Source organism: Cervus canadensis, chromosome 20 (assembly GCF_019320065.1).
Source record: "Cervus canadensis isolate Bull #8, Minnesota chromosome 20, ASM1932006v1, whole genome shotgun sequence".
NCBI classification, from domain to species: Eukaryota; Metazoa; Chordata; class Mammalia; order Artiodactyla; family Cervidae; genus Cervus; species Cervus canadensis.
This window is the reverse complement of record NC_057405.1, coordinates 35,905,446-35,920,741: the sequence shown is the minus strand read 5'-3', so window position 1 is coordinate 35,920,741 and position 15,296 is coordinate 35,905,446. Positions and strand designations below refer to the sequence as shown.

At 42.0% G+C, this 15,296-nt stretch overlaps 1 protein-coding gene across 1 annotated transcript in view; it reads left to right on the top strand.

Moving 5' to 3' along the window:
* ME1 (malic enzyme 1) overlaps window positions 1-15,296 on the top strand; it is a 252,142-nt gene that overhangs the window by 16,764 nt on the left and 220,082 nt on the right. Inside the window, exon 2 of the mRNA XM_043438919.1 lies at window positions 9,424-9,557. Coding sequence (XP_043294854.1) covers window positions 9,424-9,557 — 134 coding nt within the window. The remainder of the gene's footprint in view (window positions 1-9,423; window positions 9,558-15,296) is intronic.

Genomic DNA, 15,296 nt, shown 5'->3' with positions numbered 1-15,296 from the left:
GGTAGACTGCGTGAACAAGACTTCCCTCCCTAACTAGGAGGGAACCCCTCTTCTTAGACTTAGGCTGGGCTTCCCTGGTGGCTCAGATGGTAAAGCGTCTGTCTGCAATGCTGGAGACCCAGGTTTGACTCTGGGTCAGGAAGAGTCCCTGGAAAGGAAATGGCAACCCACTCCAGTACTCTTGCCTGGGAAATCCCATGGACAGAGGAGCCTGGTAGGCTGCAGTCCATGGGGTTGCAAAGAGTCGGACTTGACTGAGCGACTACTTTACAGGCTGGGACATCAGGGTTTTTTCCTCTACCTTTGGACTTGAGCTGAATCCTTGGCTCTTCCTGGGTCTTAGACCCAGTGGCCTTTGCCCTAGAACTTTGCTATCAGTGCTCTGGTTTCTCCAGCCTTTGGACTTGGACTCAGCCTATTTTGTTGGCTCTCCGAGCCTCCAGCCTACCAACTTCAGACCAGGGGACTTGTCTGCTTGCATAATTGCATGAGCCAATTCCTTACGGTAAATTGCTTCATATGTGTGATGTATACACATATAGCCTACTGGCTCAGTTTCTTTAGAGAACCTGGATCAATATGGTGGGCTTTGCAGTCCCCCGTAAAGTAACTCTAAGAGGAGACAAAACATTTCTGAAAATCTCCACTGTGGATCTAAAGTAAGAAAGCCATCTTGTGGTGTTTCTGGGAATATCATGTGAAGTATATATATATCCCTTAGGGAACTGAGGCATAATTCTTTGCAACAGTTCTTAACATACGTTTTGCCAAAGTGCCCTTTGGAATTTTGGTGAAGTCTGTGTGACTTCTTCAATCAATGGTTTAAATAAATAATTTTTTAAATAATAAATATTGTTACATAAGAAACCAATTATAATAAAATGTAGCTATCAGAACATGGAAAAATAAATGTGGGATATTGTAAGATATATTCCTCTTTACTAAAGACTTAAATAGCAAGACAATATATTTAAATATGGACAATTTAAAGTAAAGTTTAGGGACTTTCCTCGTGGTCCAGTGGTTAAGAATCTGCCTTGCAATACAGGGGACGAGGATTTGATTCCTGGTCAGGAAACTAGGATCCCACATGCTGAGGAACAACAAACTGACCCGCTGCAATTACTGAGCCTGTACACTGCAACTAGAGGGTCCATGTGCTGCCAAATAAGAGCCTGAATGCTGCAACTAATACCTGAGGCAGCCAAATAAATTTGAAAAAAAAAATTATGTTTTAAAAAGATTGTTGAAGGTCGTCAACATGACTAGACTACATGTCTGTTCATGTTATATAACAACCATATTTTGGTCCTAAAACTACTGTAATTTCAAAGTAATGATAAATGATATTTGAGATACATGCCACAGACTTAATGTGATATGAAAATATTTGTTATTTCTATTTATGACTGAGTCACAGGAGCTACTAATATTTCCTTTGTTTCCTTCCTTCTTTTATAATGGAAGGAAATACTTAGTTTCATAGAATTAGTGAAGAAAGATGCCTGTGCTTAAGGACTCATGAATTACACCTCCTCATTTCTTGGGAGTCTGTGATTATCAGGTATATGGACCTTAGGCTCACAGCCTTTGGTAGGGAACTAAATTGGATCTTCACAAAAAGTACAGACAGGGTGTCTAAAAAACTGATTCTTAAATTCAGGAGCTTTCTGATAGTACCAAGACCATGAAGAATAAAAGTCAGTATTTACTTAGCTCTTGTGTATTCATGATTTTGTTTTAAAAGTGAGTAACACAAGCATTTTTATAATACTTTATAATTTACATAGGATGCAGAAATATCTGGTCTCACTTTATCCTCTCAACAACAGAGTGAGACACACATAACATACACACAGCCTGTGTATTCCATATGTTTGATTACTCCTGTTTAGTAGATGCAGAAATTGAAGAGAGTCTCCATTTAACCCCAAACACTTTAAGTACCTACTCAAAACCACAGTGTTAAATAATTTCTACTTGTGAATTAGTGTGTGTGTGCTCAGGTGTGTCCAACTCTTTGCGACCCCATGGACTGTACCCCACCAGGCTCCTCTGTTCATGAGATTTCCCAGGCAAGAATACTGAATTGGGTTGCAGTTTCCTCCTCTAGGAGATCTTCCCCACCCAGGGATGGAACCTGCATCTCCTGAATCGGCAGACAGATTCTTTACCACTGCGCCACCTGGGAAGCCCACTTGTGAATCAGACTTGGGTCTCAATGCAAATAGATTTATGTTGCCATGAATTCATATTTGCTGGTGAATTATGCATGTTAGTTTAAAGTATACGAATCAATGGAACCTGTAGTATACCCAGAATGTACTAGACAGCTGCCTACAACAAAGACTTATCTAGTCCAAAATGTCGCTAGTGCTGAGGTTGAGAAGCCCTTGTTTAGATGAAAGTACTTAAAGAAAATCCCCACAAGCTCTGGTAGATGGAAATGTTGTTTTGTCCAGCTAAGTTGATCTTGAATGCCTGGTCAAAGTCAATTTAAAAAACTGTCACAAGTGGATTAATTTAATTGAATAATCTAATGTATGTGTGGAAAGTCCAGTTGTTACTTGAGATTTCAAACCACCAGCTCTCTGTATTACTGTATATATTAAATTTTTTTTTTTAGTTTGAATGGGGTGCATTGGTTGTTCCAAATAGAACTACATGGAACTAAACTACATGAAACTGACAAGTTGTTTCAGATCCATTTATTTATTTCTCCATCTGTTTATCTAAAATTGATTGAGGCACTGCTCCACCCTGACTTTGAATTAGGTGCTGTCGTACAATCATGAGTAGCATGGTGCCCGTCTTTCAGAAGCACCTAGATCTCTGGGTAAAATAGCTGTTAAACAGAAATAATGAAGAAGAGGAAGTTCCATGATAGAAGTACATGATGACGTGAGAACACTGGAGGACTCCTCTCTAACCCAGAGAGGAGGAGGAAAGCTTTCTTGAAGGGGATTCACCATTTAGCTACAGGCAGGGGACATTTACACATGCACGTGTAATTTAACTGGTTGCTAAATGTGTTGGATTGCTGTCTAATTTTCATACTCTGTAGAGTCCTTCTTTTAACAGTTGGGGTATAGCTGCTTTACATGTTGTGTTCATTTCCGCTGTACAGCTAAGTGAGTCAGCTATATGTATACATCTCTTCCCTCTTTTTCGGATTTCCTTCCCATTTACCCTATGGGTCACCACTCTAGATTGTTCTGCTTCCTCAAAGAGTTAAGAAATCAAATTAAGTCACCATAGACCATTATCTTGTAATCCTGCTCTTTTGGTTCACTATCTGAGTAATCACTTTACATATTATTATAGGCATACTTAGAGACACACACACACATATATTTGTTGTTGTTCAGTTACTGAGTCATACCTGACTCTCTGTGAACCCATGAACTGCAGCATGCCAGGCTTCCCTGTCTTTCACTGTTTCCCTGAGTTTGCTGAAACTCATGTCCATTGAGTCAGTGATGCCATCCAACCATCTCATCCTCTGTTGCCCCCTTCTCCTCCTGCCCTCAACCTTTCCCAGCTTCAGGGTCTGTTCCAGTGAATCAGTCTTGGCATCAGGTGGTCAAAGTATTGGAGCTTTAGCAGCAATCCTTTCAATGAAGTGCAAATGTCCATGTGATCACTAGAGACTCTTCTGGCAATAGGTATTAACGCATTTGGTTTGGATTATTCATATGCATTTCGAACCGGGATCTTAGACTTAGTTTTATCCTTTGTGTATGTTGGTAGTTTCAATAGTTTACTAAGAATTACCAGTCTACTTACTTAACAGGAGCTTTTTGCCACTGTGAAAAATGTGAAATTTACCTTAAAACTTCTTTGAGAACAATAGCACTCCATCCTGCTGAAAGGATTTTGAAACTTTATTAATGTTAGTGTTGACATTGATAGTTAACAACTTCTCAGCCTTTATAAGGAATCTATAAAGTTCTGACTTTTAAGTAAGAAATACTTAAACTAATTAAACCTCTCGTCTATATTTTCAAAATCCATTTGCTGTCTTAATAGAGGTGTTCTTTCTTTTTGAAAAGTAAGCAAACATCACTTAAACTACAATACGGTTTACTTGCTTATGTACTGTAATGCCTAGATGAAATAAGTTTGGGATGTTGTAAGATTATGATATTTTGTTATAAGTTTTAGAGTATCTAGGGTCAAGTATATTTTAGCTATATTTTTATAATCATTACTTATATAAGTTTGAAAATGAAAGTGTTAGTCGCTCAGTCGTAGCTGACTCTTTGTGACCCCCATGGACTGTAGCCCATCAGGTTCCACTGTCCTTGGGATTCTCCAGGCAAGAATACTGGAGTGGGTTGCCATTCCCTTCTCTGGGGGATCTTCCTGACTCAGGGATTCAGCCCCAGTCTCCTGCATTGCAGGCAGATTCTTACCATCTGAGCCACCAGGGAAAGCGGAATTACTCTATACTCAGTTCAGTTCAGTCGCTCAGTTGTGTCTGACTCTTTGCAACCCCATGGACTGCAGCACGCCAGGCCTCCCTGTCCATCACCAACTCCCGGAGTTTACTCAAACTTATATCCATTGAGTCAGTTATGCCATCCAAACACCTCATCATCTATCGTCCCCTTCTCCTCCAGCCTTCAATCTTTCCCAGCATTAGGGTCTTTTCCAATAAGTCGGTTCTTCCCATTAGGTGGCCAAAGCGTTGGAGTTTCAGCTTCAACATCAGTCCTTCCAATGAATATTCAGGACTGATTTCCTTTAGGATGGACTGGTTGGATCTCCTTGCAGTCCAAGGGACTCTCAAGAGTCTTCTACAACACTACAGTTCAAAAGCATCAATTCTTTGGCGCTCAGCTTTCTTTATAGTCCAACGCTCACATCCATACATAACTGCTGGAAAAACCGTAGCTTTGACTAGATGGACCTTTGTTGGTAAAGTAATGTCTCTGCTTTTTAATATGCTATCTAGGTTGGTCCTAGCTTTTCTTCCAAGGAGCAAGCGTGTTTTGATTTCATGGCTGCAGTCACCATCTGCAGTGATTTTGGAGCTCAAAAAAATAAAGTCTGCCACTGTTTCCACTGTTTCCCTATCTATTTGCCATGAAGTGATGGGACCGGATGCCATGGTCTTCATTTTCTGAATGTTGAGTTTTAGACCAACTTTTTCTCTCTCCTCTTTCCCTTTCATCAAGAGGCTCTTTAGCTCTTCTTCGCTTTCTGCCATCAGGGTGGTGTCATCTGTGTATCTGAGGTTATTGATATTTCTCCGGCAATCTTGATTCCAGCTCATGCTTCATCCAGCCTTAATATGATCACGGCTGCAGACATTAAAGTTAATGAATTCTGTTGTCATAATGAATTCCCACATGTGTATAGATTGTCTTCAAGAAATTTCTGATTTAGATAGTGTTTGCCTTTTTGCCATCCGGCCTGATTATCTTTAGTCATTATCTAGAAAAAAGAAGGCAAACTACTGAAGTTCACTGGAAACCATAAAGATTGTTATCATGGAATGTAGATGTTATTTGTTCTGTTCTTGTGGTCATAGTTTCTAATACGTTACTCAGAACAAAGTTTCTTTCTCAGTCATGTTTGCTCTGTGCAAACATGGTTTCCAATATGTCTTCTGTTATGCCAGGAATTTGTTTTCATTTCTGCTTGGTAGTCTCAGCTTTCTCAAGAAGATATACATAAATTAATTATTAGCGCCCAGAAGAATAGTCGTGTTGTTTGCTGCCCTCAGAAGTGAAACAACATACCATTCTGATGTCTAGGGATTTAGTCCAAAAGGTTTCTTAAGAAGTAAGGCACGTAATAGGAAAGAAGAAAACCAGGCTTGAACCTCCAGTTTATGAGAATGCTTTTAGGGAATTAGAATTATAAATGGTCTGGAAACCTAGTATATGTATAGCTAAGCTTTTGAACTACGTGAAAAAGACTCAATAGAAGTCATTTGAAAGTTAGAACCTGCACCTAAACCTTGGACACACTGTCCTTTCTTGGCCCTGCAGGAGAACCCTAAGGTAAAAATTCTTTGAAGCAGATATGTTATCTCATCTTTTTAATAAGAATATATTAAAGCTAGCATGTCACCGTCAAGTTTTAGACATAACTGACCTGTGTATAAATTTCTCCAAAATGTATCTCTATTAACATGTCTCTGTTATAGTTTGAAACAATGAAATAGAGAGCAGGGATTATTACATTGTTAAATATTCAACTTACTGTTTTTCTGAATACTTTTTGGGAAGCTCCTGGTTGGGAGGAATCACACTGATGTGTCATTCTCCTTTTTTTTTGATGTGTCATTCTTAAAACTGCCATATATATTTAAAAATTTTCAGGGGTTTTAAGATTTAAGTTTACATATTCATTGTTATTCTTTTTATTTTGCTGTGTCGAGTGTAGTTGTGGCATGCGGAATCTTCACTGCATCATGCAGCATCTTTCATTGCAGAGCACGAACTCTCTGGCTGTGGCGTGGGCTCAGCAGTCACCGACGTGGGCCTAGTTGCTCCACAGCATGTGGGATCTTAGTTCTTTGACCAGGGATTGAACTCACCTCCCTGCATTGGAAGGCAGATTCTTAACCACTGGACCACCAGGGAAGTACCAATATTCATTGATTTAAAAAAAAAACAAAAATTCATAAAGAGTAGTGGTAGCTCAGCTGGTAAGGAGTCCGCCTGCAACATAGGACACCCTGGTTGGATTCCTGGGTGGGAAAGATTGCCCTCAAAATGGGATAGGCTATCCACTCCAGTATTCATGGGCTTTCCTGGTGGCTCAGACGGTAAAGAATCCGCCTGCCATGCGGGAGACCTGGGTTTGATCCCTGGGTTGGGAAGATCTCCTGTTGAAGGGCATGGCAACCCACTCCAGTATTCTGGCCTGGAGAATCTCCATGGGCAGAGGGGCCTGGCGGGCTACAGCGCGTGGGGTGGCCAAGAGTCCAACATGACTGAGCAACTAAGGACGGTGCGCAGCAAGACAATATGAGCCCAGTCATAGGACTTGAACTCAGCCCAGTGTTCCCGATTCCTAAGTCCTACTGTTTGTTTTTGTTTTCTTAAGAGTTGAATTGGCACTTTAGTGTATCTTGGAAAATTTGGCTAACAATGTATGGAAGTTTGTAGTTATTAAACATCAAGGAATATCAAGAGATATCCAGATGGCATTTTTGTATACATGGCATAAGGTATGGCAAACCTGTTAGATTGAGGAATTGTTTCAGACCAGACCTTCAAAAATTCATGTAAAAAGACTGGCTAATGACACCAATACATGAGTTAGTGCCTTATAAAGCGAAAGAACAAGCCTGTGTCGGTACTTCTAATAATGAGCCTTATTATCAGAATATTAGTATTTTGATTACTATTTTTGTAGGCAGTTTTCAAGGGCATAACATTCAGAAGTTTGCTGCTTCTTCACATACATTTATATGCTTCTGAGACTTTAACTTCAGCCCAGCATTTTTTTTTCCCATTTTTAACTTACAAGTTTTATTTCGAGCTAAAGAAAAGTCTGTTGAGGCTTCTTTTACAAATACATTACTGTATATAATTTTGCTTCAACTCTAGGAGTTATTTCCTGACATTTTACTTTGTATCTTTATTAAAAGTTGTATCTTTAGCAGGTGAACTATGCCTTCCATTCTGTAGATTCCTTTTTCACAAAAACATCCCTTTCTGGTTACTTTAACTTTAAAATATAATTTTACCAGGCTTAATAGGCTAATCAGTGTCCTGAGCAGCAGTTTTAATGCTTTTTAATTTTTAATGGCAGTCTTTAAAGCTTTTAAAGCTTTCTATTCTGTTTATGTAGCACATTGTGCACGTCTCTTTAGTCGCGTCTGACTCTTTGCAACCCTGTGGACTGAGGCTCACCAGGCTCCTCCATCCATGGGATTCTTCAGGCAAAAATACTGGAGTGGGTTGCCATGCTCTCCTCCAGGGGATCTTCCTGACCCAGGGATCGACGTAGCACTTTACTGAGGTCTAATTAGGTCGGTTGGTATTCTGAGCACTAGAGAAAAAATAGATAAACTTCCCTGCCCTCATGAAGGTTGCATTCTTGTGGAAACACGAAGCAGAAATTAAAAAGAAAGTGGCTTGGAAAGGTTCCAGCAACGCCATGGGCTCCCCTGGTGCGGACTGGGGTCCAGGCAGAGGACAGAGAGGCTGTGGGGTCTGCTCTGCTCCAGGTAGCTGGCGGGGTTGAGGGGGGCACTAGACTGGATAGGCAGGGGTGTCCTCTCAGAGGGGGACCATCCTGTTCCTGTCCACGTGCATTAGAATCTAAAGGACCCACGACCAGCCAGGTAACACTGGGAGCTTTTGCACTGAAGGGAATGGCTGCTAGTGGAGCAAAGCCACGCATGGTCATGGTGGGGCCAAACCCAGAGTGGGCACAGTCTAATCAAACCAGCCTTTTGGGCTTCAGTATCTGGAGCAAGAGACCTCCCCAGGGAGACTTCTCATCCCAGTCCTGCCAGGTTCATGACTACTGGGGTGTCTCTGCTTCACTTCCCTCATATTATATCCCAGCCTGTCTCTTAGGTTCATTCTGCGTTTTTGTATCCATTCATCAGTTCTGTTTGGTTTGCTTGTTTTTGAGCCTCATGGTTTGTAATACTGTTGTTTTGTGCTGTCAGTGTTCATGTAAACTGATAATGTAGGTATAATAGTAAGGCTCCAATGGGCTTACTGGGTGAGACTGGAAAGGCTTTAGAGAGGAGGTGGCATTCGAGGTATGGCTTGGAAGGAGAGAAGCAGGGAAGAAAGAACTCTTGTCCATGGTATCCTGGAAGGGTAAAGGAGTGTGGTGTGTCCAGGCAGTGGGGAGAAATTTTGTATAACTAGAAGTGTATAAAAGAAGCAGGAGATAGTTTGGGAGAGGAGTGTTGGAAAAGGTGCCTTGAAATCATAGATACAGTGTCTCCAACCTATTTTGTATGTATTGGGTTGGCCAAAAGGTTGGTTCAGCTTTTTGTGTGTGATGTAACAGCAAAACCCAAACAAACTTTTTGGCCAGCCCAATAGACACACATCAGGTCATAGGTGACCTCCTCATGTTCCTCATTTTAAAATCTCTTAGAGTAACTGCTATTCATTTTTCTATTTAATGATTCCAATACTGACAATTATATCTTCTTTCACCTGCGTGTCTTCAGATAATCTCCTCCTATCCATCACCTGATTTTATCCTAACAATATCTAAGTGACACAGATCTGAAAATGCTATCCTAAATATTGAAAGGTAAGGAAACTGAGGTGTGGAGAGACCCCATGATTTTCTCACAGTCACTTGGTTATGCTTGAATGGATGCCAGATCTTCTGATTTTCAATTCCATATGCTTACTGATTTTACTGGTGTGTAGATATGCATTTTGTCCTTTTCCCCCTCAAATTACTGCATTTTCCTTTTCTCTGTAGGACTTGGCTTTTACCCTGGAAGAGAGGCAGCAACTGAACATTCATGGCCTGTTGCCACCCTCCTTCATCAGCCAGGATGTCCAAGTCCTTCGAGTACTTAAGAATTTCGAGCGTCTGAACTCTGATTTTGACAGGTAACATGTTCCCGAAGGTGATTTTTTATATTTCTCTGAGGCAGCTGTCTTGTTTGTGTCTTATTAGATGAGCAAGTTTAAATATTTAGTGCTTTGAAAAGAGTAGTCAGCTTTGAGGAAGATTTGCCTGTAAATACAATGATGTTTGTAAAAAGTTTACCCTGTGTAGGAACATCTGAAGAAGACACAATTTTCTTTTCTGAACTATATCCACAGAGAAATGACTTTTTCCTCCTGTGACAGAGTTGTTGCTGGCAAGGTCAGTTACGGGGAAATGCCATTCCAGAACCAGGTGAAAGTGGCTTTGAGTCAGACCTCAAGTACATTGTAGGTGAAAGAGCACCGTTTAGGTTTCCAAGTGTGGCTCCAACACTGTCGGGAGTTTAGGTCACTTACGGGGTTTGCAGTCCAGTTTCCATGTTTACACAAGGGTAAAGGTAACATTATTCCTTGCCTTTGGAATTAGCCGGCTGAAGTTGAAATTCCAGCTGTATCTCACTAGCATGGGATCCTTGAGTAAACCGTTACAACCACTGCCATGACCGCTGCGTGTGTCTCACTGTTTTCTTTGGACTCTTTTTGTGTTAAAATGTTGCATGTGTGCGTGCTAAGTGGTTTCAGCTTTGTTCAACTCTGCAACACCGTGGACTGTAGCCCACCAGGCTCCTCTGAACATGGAATTCTCCAGGCAGGAGCAGCGGAATGGGTTGCCATCTCTCCTCCAGGGGATCTTCCCGACCCAGGGATGGAATCTGCATCTCCTGTGGCTCCTGCACTGCAGGTGGATTCTTGACCACTTGAGCCACTGGGGAAGCCCCGTAAGGTGTTAAACCCACCTCAACCTCAGTTTTCCCATCTCTGGGTTGAAGAGAATAATAGGTATTTGAAAATATTGTTGTGAAAGTTAGAAGAGAGAGTTAACCCAGTATCTAGTAAGTCTTCATAATCAGGTTCTCCAGAGATATAGAACCAACAGGATGTGTGTGTGTGTGTAATTACGTACATAATGAGAGGGGGAAGGGGCTTATTGATTGATTTTGATTGTAAAGAATGAGCTCAAGTGATTATGGAGGCTTGATCAGTCCTAAATCTGCAGGTAGACTGGCCAGCTGGAGCCCCAGGGAAGAATCTGATTCAAGTTCAAAGGCTTGAACTATTTTTTTGCTGAGGAGTTAGAGGGAAGGCCAGTCTTTGTTCCATTAGGGTCTTTAAATGATTGGATGAGGCTCACCAACATTATGGAGGGTACTCTGCTTTATTCAGCGTACACCAATTTAGATTTGAGTCTCATCCAAAAACTACCTTCACAGAAAAGTCCAGAATAGTGGACCAAATATCTGGATACTGTGTCCCAGCCACATTAACATATAAAGTTAACCTCTCCTTTTCAACTCAGAAGCCATGCCTGTCTCCTTAAGCTGAACTTAATCTCTGCAATAAAGACAATAAAAAGGTCCTACTTGAGCCTAACGTGATAGAACTAGCCCAGGAATAACTGAAAACATGCTGACACTTAACCTAAAAGAGGATGTAAAGCCCTAGGGTGATGTTTACTTTTCTCCTTGATATCTTTTAACTTTAATACTATGATGTAAAGTTAACAATACATTTGACCCTTGAATCACATAGATGTGAATTATAGGGGTCCACCTATATGTGGATTTTTCTCAATAAATGCATACTACAGTACTTACACAATCCATAGTTGATTGAATCCTTGAATGGGAACTACCCATGTAGAGGGCCAACTGTAAGGTATACCTGGATTTTTTACTGTGTTAGGGTTGGCACCCTTAACCCCCACATTGTTCAAGTGTCACTGTATTCAAGTACTATGATATACAGTCAGTACATCTTATGTAACATGATAATGGGATAGAGGGAAAATTATATTTGTTTATATATCTTTGCATCTGTATTATACATATTTATATATGCACAGATATATATATGTATTTAGGTATACACAAACATATTCATAACACAGTAAGGAAGAAATACTCATAATAATTGCATCCTCATTTCTGTAACTGGTCACGTTATCATAGCTGATATTTATAACTATCTTCTTCCCCTACCCATTTCACATTTCCCTTGCTTTCAGCAAGTACTTCAGCCAGTCTTGATTCTTCCCCTGGTAGAGGAAGCCAAATTCTTAATTCTGAAGGACCTGGGCCATTAGCAGTCCTGTTGGAATTGGGTGTTGTAGTTTTCCATTGACTTTAATCGTGTGGACCCCCTAAGGGATCTCCTGTATTCCAGACATCCTTTTCCTTACCTTACCTCCATTATGGAGTGGTAGTCCAGTTTCCCCTTGGAGTCAGGATCGGTCACCCTGGCCAGCACAGTAACTCCCTTCTTTGCCTGTTAATTCAGAGAAATATGGTACCCTAAGTGGCCAGTGGAGTCTTAACTTCCAGTTCATTGGAATCATTGTCTCCCAGTAAGATATTCTTCCCTTTGGAATGAACACTTCAGGGCCAGCGGAGCAAAAGATCTCAGGGACAGGAAGCAGGAATTGATAGTGTATCACTTGGGGCTTCCCAGGTGGCTCAGAAGTAAAGAATCTGCCTGCCAAGCTGGAGATGCAGGTTTGGTCCCTGGGTCAGGAAGATCTCCTGGAGGAGGGAATGATAGCCCCACCCAGTCCATAGGGTTGCAAAGAGTCAGACACGACTGAGATGACTAAGCATGCACGCATACTTGGGAATGACAGTGATGGTGCCACTTCTGTTTCTACCCCCCTTGATTCTGGGACCTGTGAATGCTGGCTGTGGGAGAAGTAGAACCGTATATTGGACACTGATTCAGAGCAGGTAGAGCCTCCCAGAGAACCTTGCCCAGCTTTGCAACGTGTTGCCCCCTAGCTGCTACTGTAACTGAATCTTCAGAAGGCCATTCCAGCATTCTGTCAAGCCAGCTGCTTTAGGATGTTGGGGAACAAGTGAGAACAGTGGGTTCGATTAGCAGGGCCCATTGCCTCACTTCATTTGCCCTGACGTGAGTTCCTTGGTCAGAAGCCATGCTGGGTGGAGTACCATGATGTTGAATGAGGCATCTTGTAGGTCCCTGGAGGGTAATGCTGACAGGAGCATTGTGTGCAGGGAGGGCACGTCTTCACACAGAGTGAGGGTCTATTCCAGTAAGAACCAATGCCCTTCCTTCATGATAGTCATCAGTGTGCCCCCAGGGAGTTTGCTGATGACTGCATGGGTGGGTGGTACATCAGGGACTCTGTGTATCTCTGCTGCTGAAGGTTTGGGCCCTCAGCAGTGTCTGTGGCCAGCTCGGCCTTTGCGGGTGGAAGTCCACGTTGCTGAGCTCATGGGCACCCTTCATCCCTGCCATGACCACTTCTTTTGTGAGCCTGTAGGTGGTAATGGGCTTCCCAGACGGCACAGTGGTAAAGAATCGGTCTGTGGGTTTGGTCCCTGGGGTCAGGAAGATCTCCTGGAGGAGGAAATGGCAACCCACTCCAGTATTCTTGGCCTGGAGAATTCTACTGACAGAGGAGTTGGTTGGGCTATAGTCCATGTGGTCGCAGTCCGACATGACTAAAGAGCGCGCACACACAGAGGTGATAATGGGTCAGCTGAAGAAAGGCTGACTAGGCTATTCAACCATGTGTATTTGCTTCTTAAACTTTACCATCCCTTCCATGTGTTTCTAAAGTCCTTCCTTTATTCTCTTCCATTTTTACTTTACATTCTTTTCCTGGGCCATTTTATCACTTGCCTCCTCAGAGCTAGTGACTTTTGTATTTTTTTTTTCCATTTATTTTTATTAGTTGGAGGCTAATTACTTTACAGTATTGTAGTGGTTTTTGTCAACATTGACATGAATCAGCCATGGATTTACATGTGTTCCCCATCCCGATCCCCCCTCCACCCCATCTCTCTGGGTCTTTCCAGTGCACCAGGCCCGAGCACTTTTATATTTTTATCACAGAATGTCCCTCAAATACTTACTGAGCATCAACTTAGTGTCAGGTGCTCTTTTCAATACTGGGATTAGAGACAATGATCTCTGCCCTCATGAAACTTAGGTACATTATTTTTGAAAAGTAGTAAATGGTAAAATAATGAATAAATTATTTAATATGCTAGAAAGTGACAAATGCTCATGAAAAAAAAAGAGAAGGTGGAGTATGGTAAGAGGGACTGAGAATGCAAGGGGGTGGGTAGGGTCACTCTGTGTTGTTTAGTTCCATGGTCAGGATGGGCTTCAGTGAGAAGGTGGGTTATGAGTGAGTAATGAAAGGCAGTGAGACAGCTGTCTCATGAGGAAGCTGAGGAGCAGTGTTCTTTTAGCTGGTGCATTCAGGGACCAACAGGGAGACATGTGTCTGGAGCAGGATGAGTGAGCGGGAGAACGGTAGGTCAGGAGAGGAGGTTAGTGAGGTCATGGAGGACAGATGATTAAAGATGGATTATGGAGGCCATAGTTGTAAGACTTTTGCTGTTTCTCTGAGTGAAGGGGCTCATTCAAAGTTTTGAACAGAAGGTCAGCATGATCTGAGCTATATTTCTAGAAGACTTTGCAATGTTGAGAATAGAATATAAGATTATTTAGGAGACTTACAGGCAAAAGATGATGGTGATTTAGATCCTGGATGGTAGCAATGAAGGTATGTAGATTTGGATAGATCTTGAAGCAAAATCACTGCTGATGGTGACTGCAGCCATGAAATTAAAAGATGCTTACTCCTTGGAAGAAAAGTTATGACCAACCTAGACAACATATTAAAAAGCAGAGACATTACGTTGTCAACAAAGGTCCGTCTAGTCAAGGCTATGGTTTTTCCAGTAGTCATGTATGGATGTGAGAGTTGGACCATAAAGAAAGCTGAGCACCGAAGAATTGATGCTTTTGAACTGTAGTGTTGGAGAAGACTCTTGAGAGTCCCTTGGACTGCAAGGAGATCCAACCAGTCCATCCTAGAGGAAATCAGTCCTAAATATTCATTGGAAGAATTGATGTTAAAGCTGAAACTCTAATACTTTAGCTACCTGATGCAAAGAGCTGACTCATTTGAAAAGATCCTGATGCTGGGAAAGATTGAAGGCGGGAAGAGAAGGGGATGACAGAGGATGATACGGTTGGATGGCATCACCGACTCAATTGGCATGAGTTTGAGTAAACTCCAGGAGTTGGTGATGGACAGGGAGTCCTGGTGTGCTGTGGTCCATGGGGTCGCAAAGAGTCAGACACGACTGAGTGACTGAACTGAACTGAACTGAAGCAAAGCCAGGTGGCGCTAGTGGTAAAGAACATGGCTGCCCATGCAGGAGACAAAAGATGCAGGTTCCATCCACGGGTTGGGAAGATCCCTTGGAGGAGGGCATGGCAACCCACCCCAGTATTCTTGCCGGGAGAATCCCAGGGACTGAGGATCCTGGAGGGCCACAGTCCATGGGGTCACAAAGAGTTGGACATGACTGAAGCAACTTAGCACTGAAGCCAAGCCAGCATCACCTCTCAATGTGATAGAGATGAGTGTTAGAGAGCCTCTTGAGCCCAGGAGAAAGCAGCAAAGAAAGGAAAAAAGGAATGATCAGTGAAAAAGGAAAATCGAGAGACTCTGGGGACCTGGACTTCAGGTAAAGAGAGTGTATGGAGCTGTAGGGAATACCACTTGTGTCAAGTGTCCTAAAATGTGTTGACTTAGCAATGATGATTTCCACATGGCTGGATCAGTGTTAGCATCATCTTTTTTTTTTTTTTTTTAATTTTTTTATT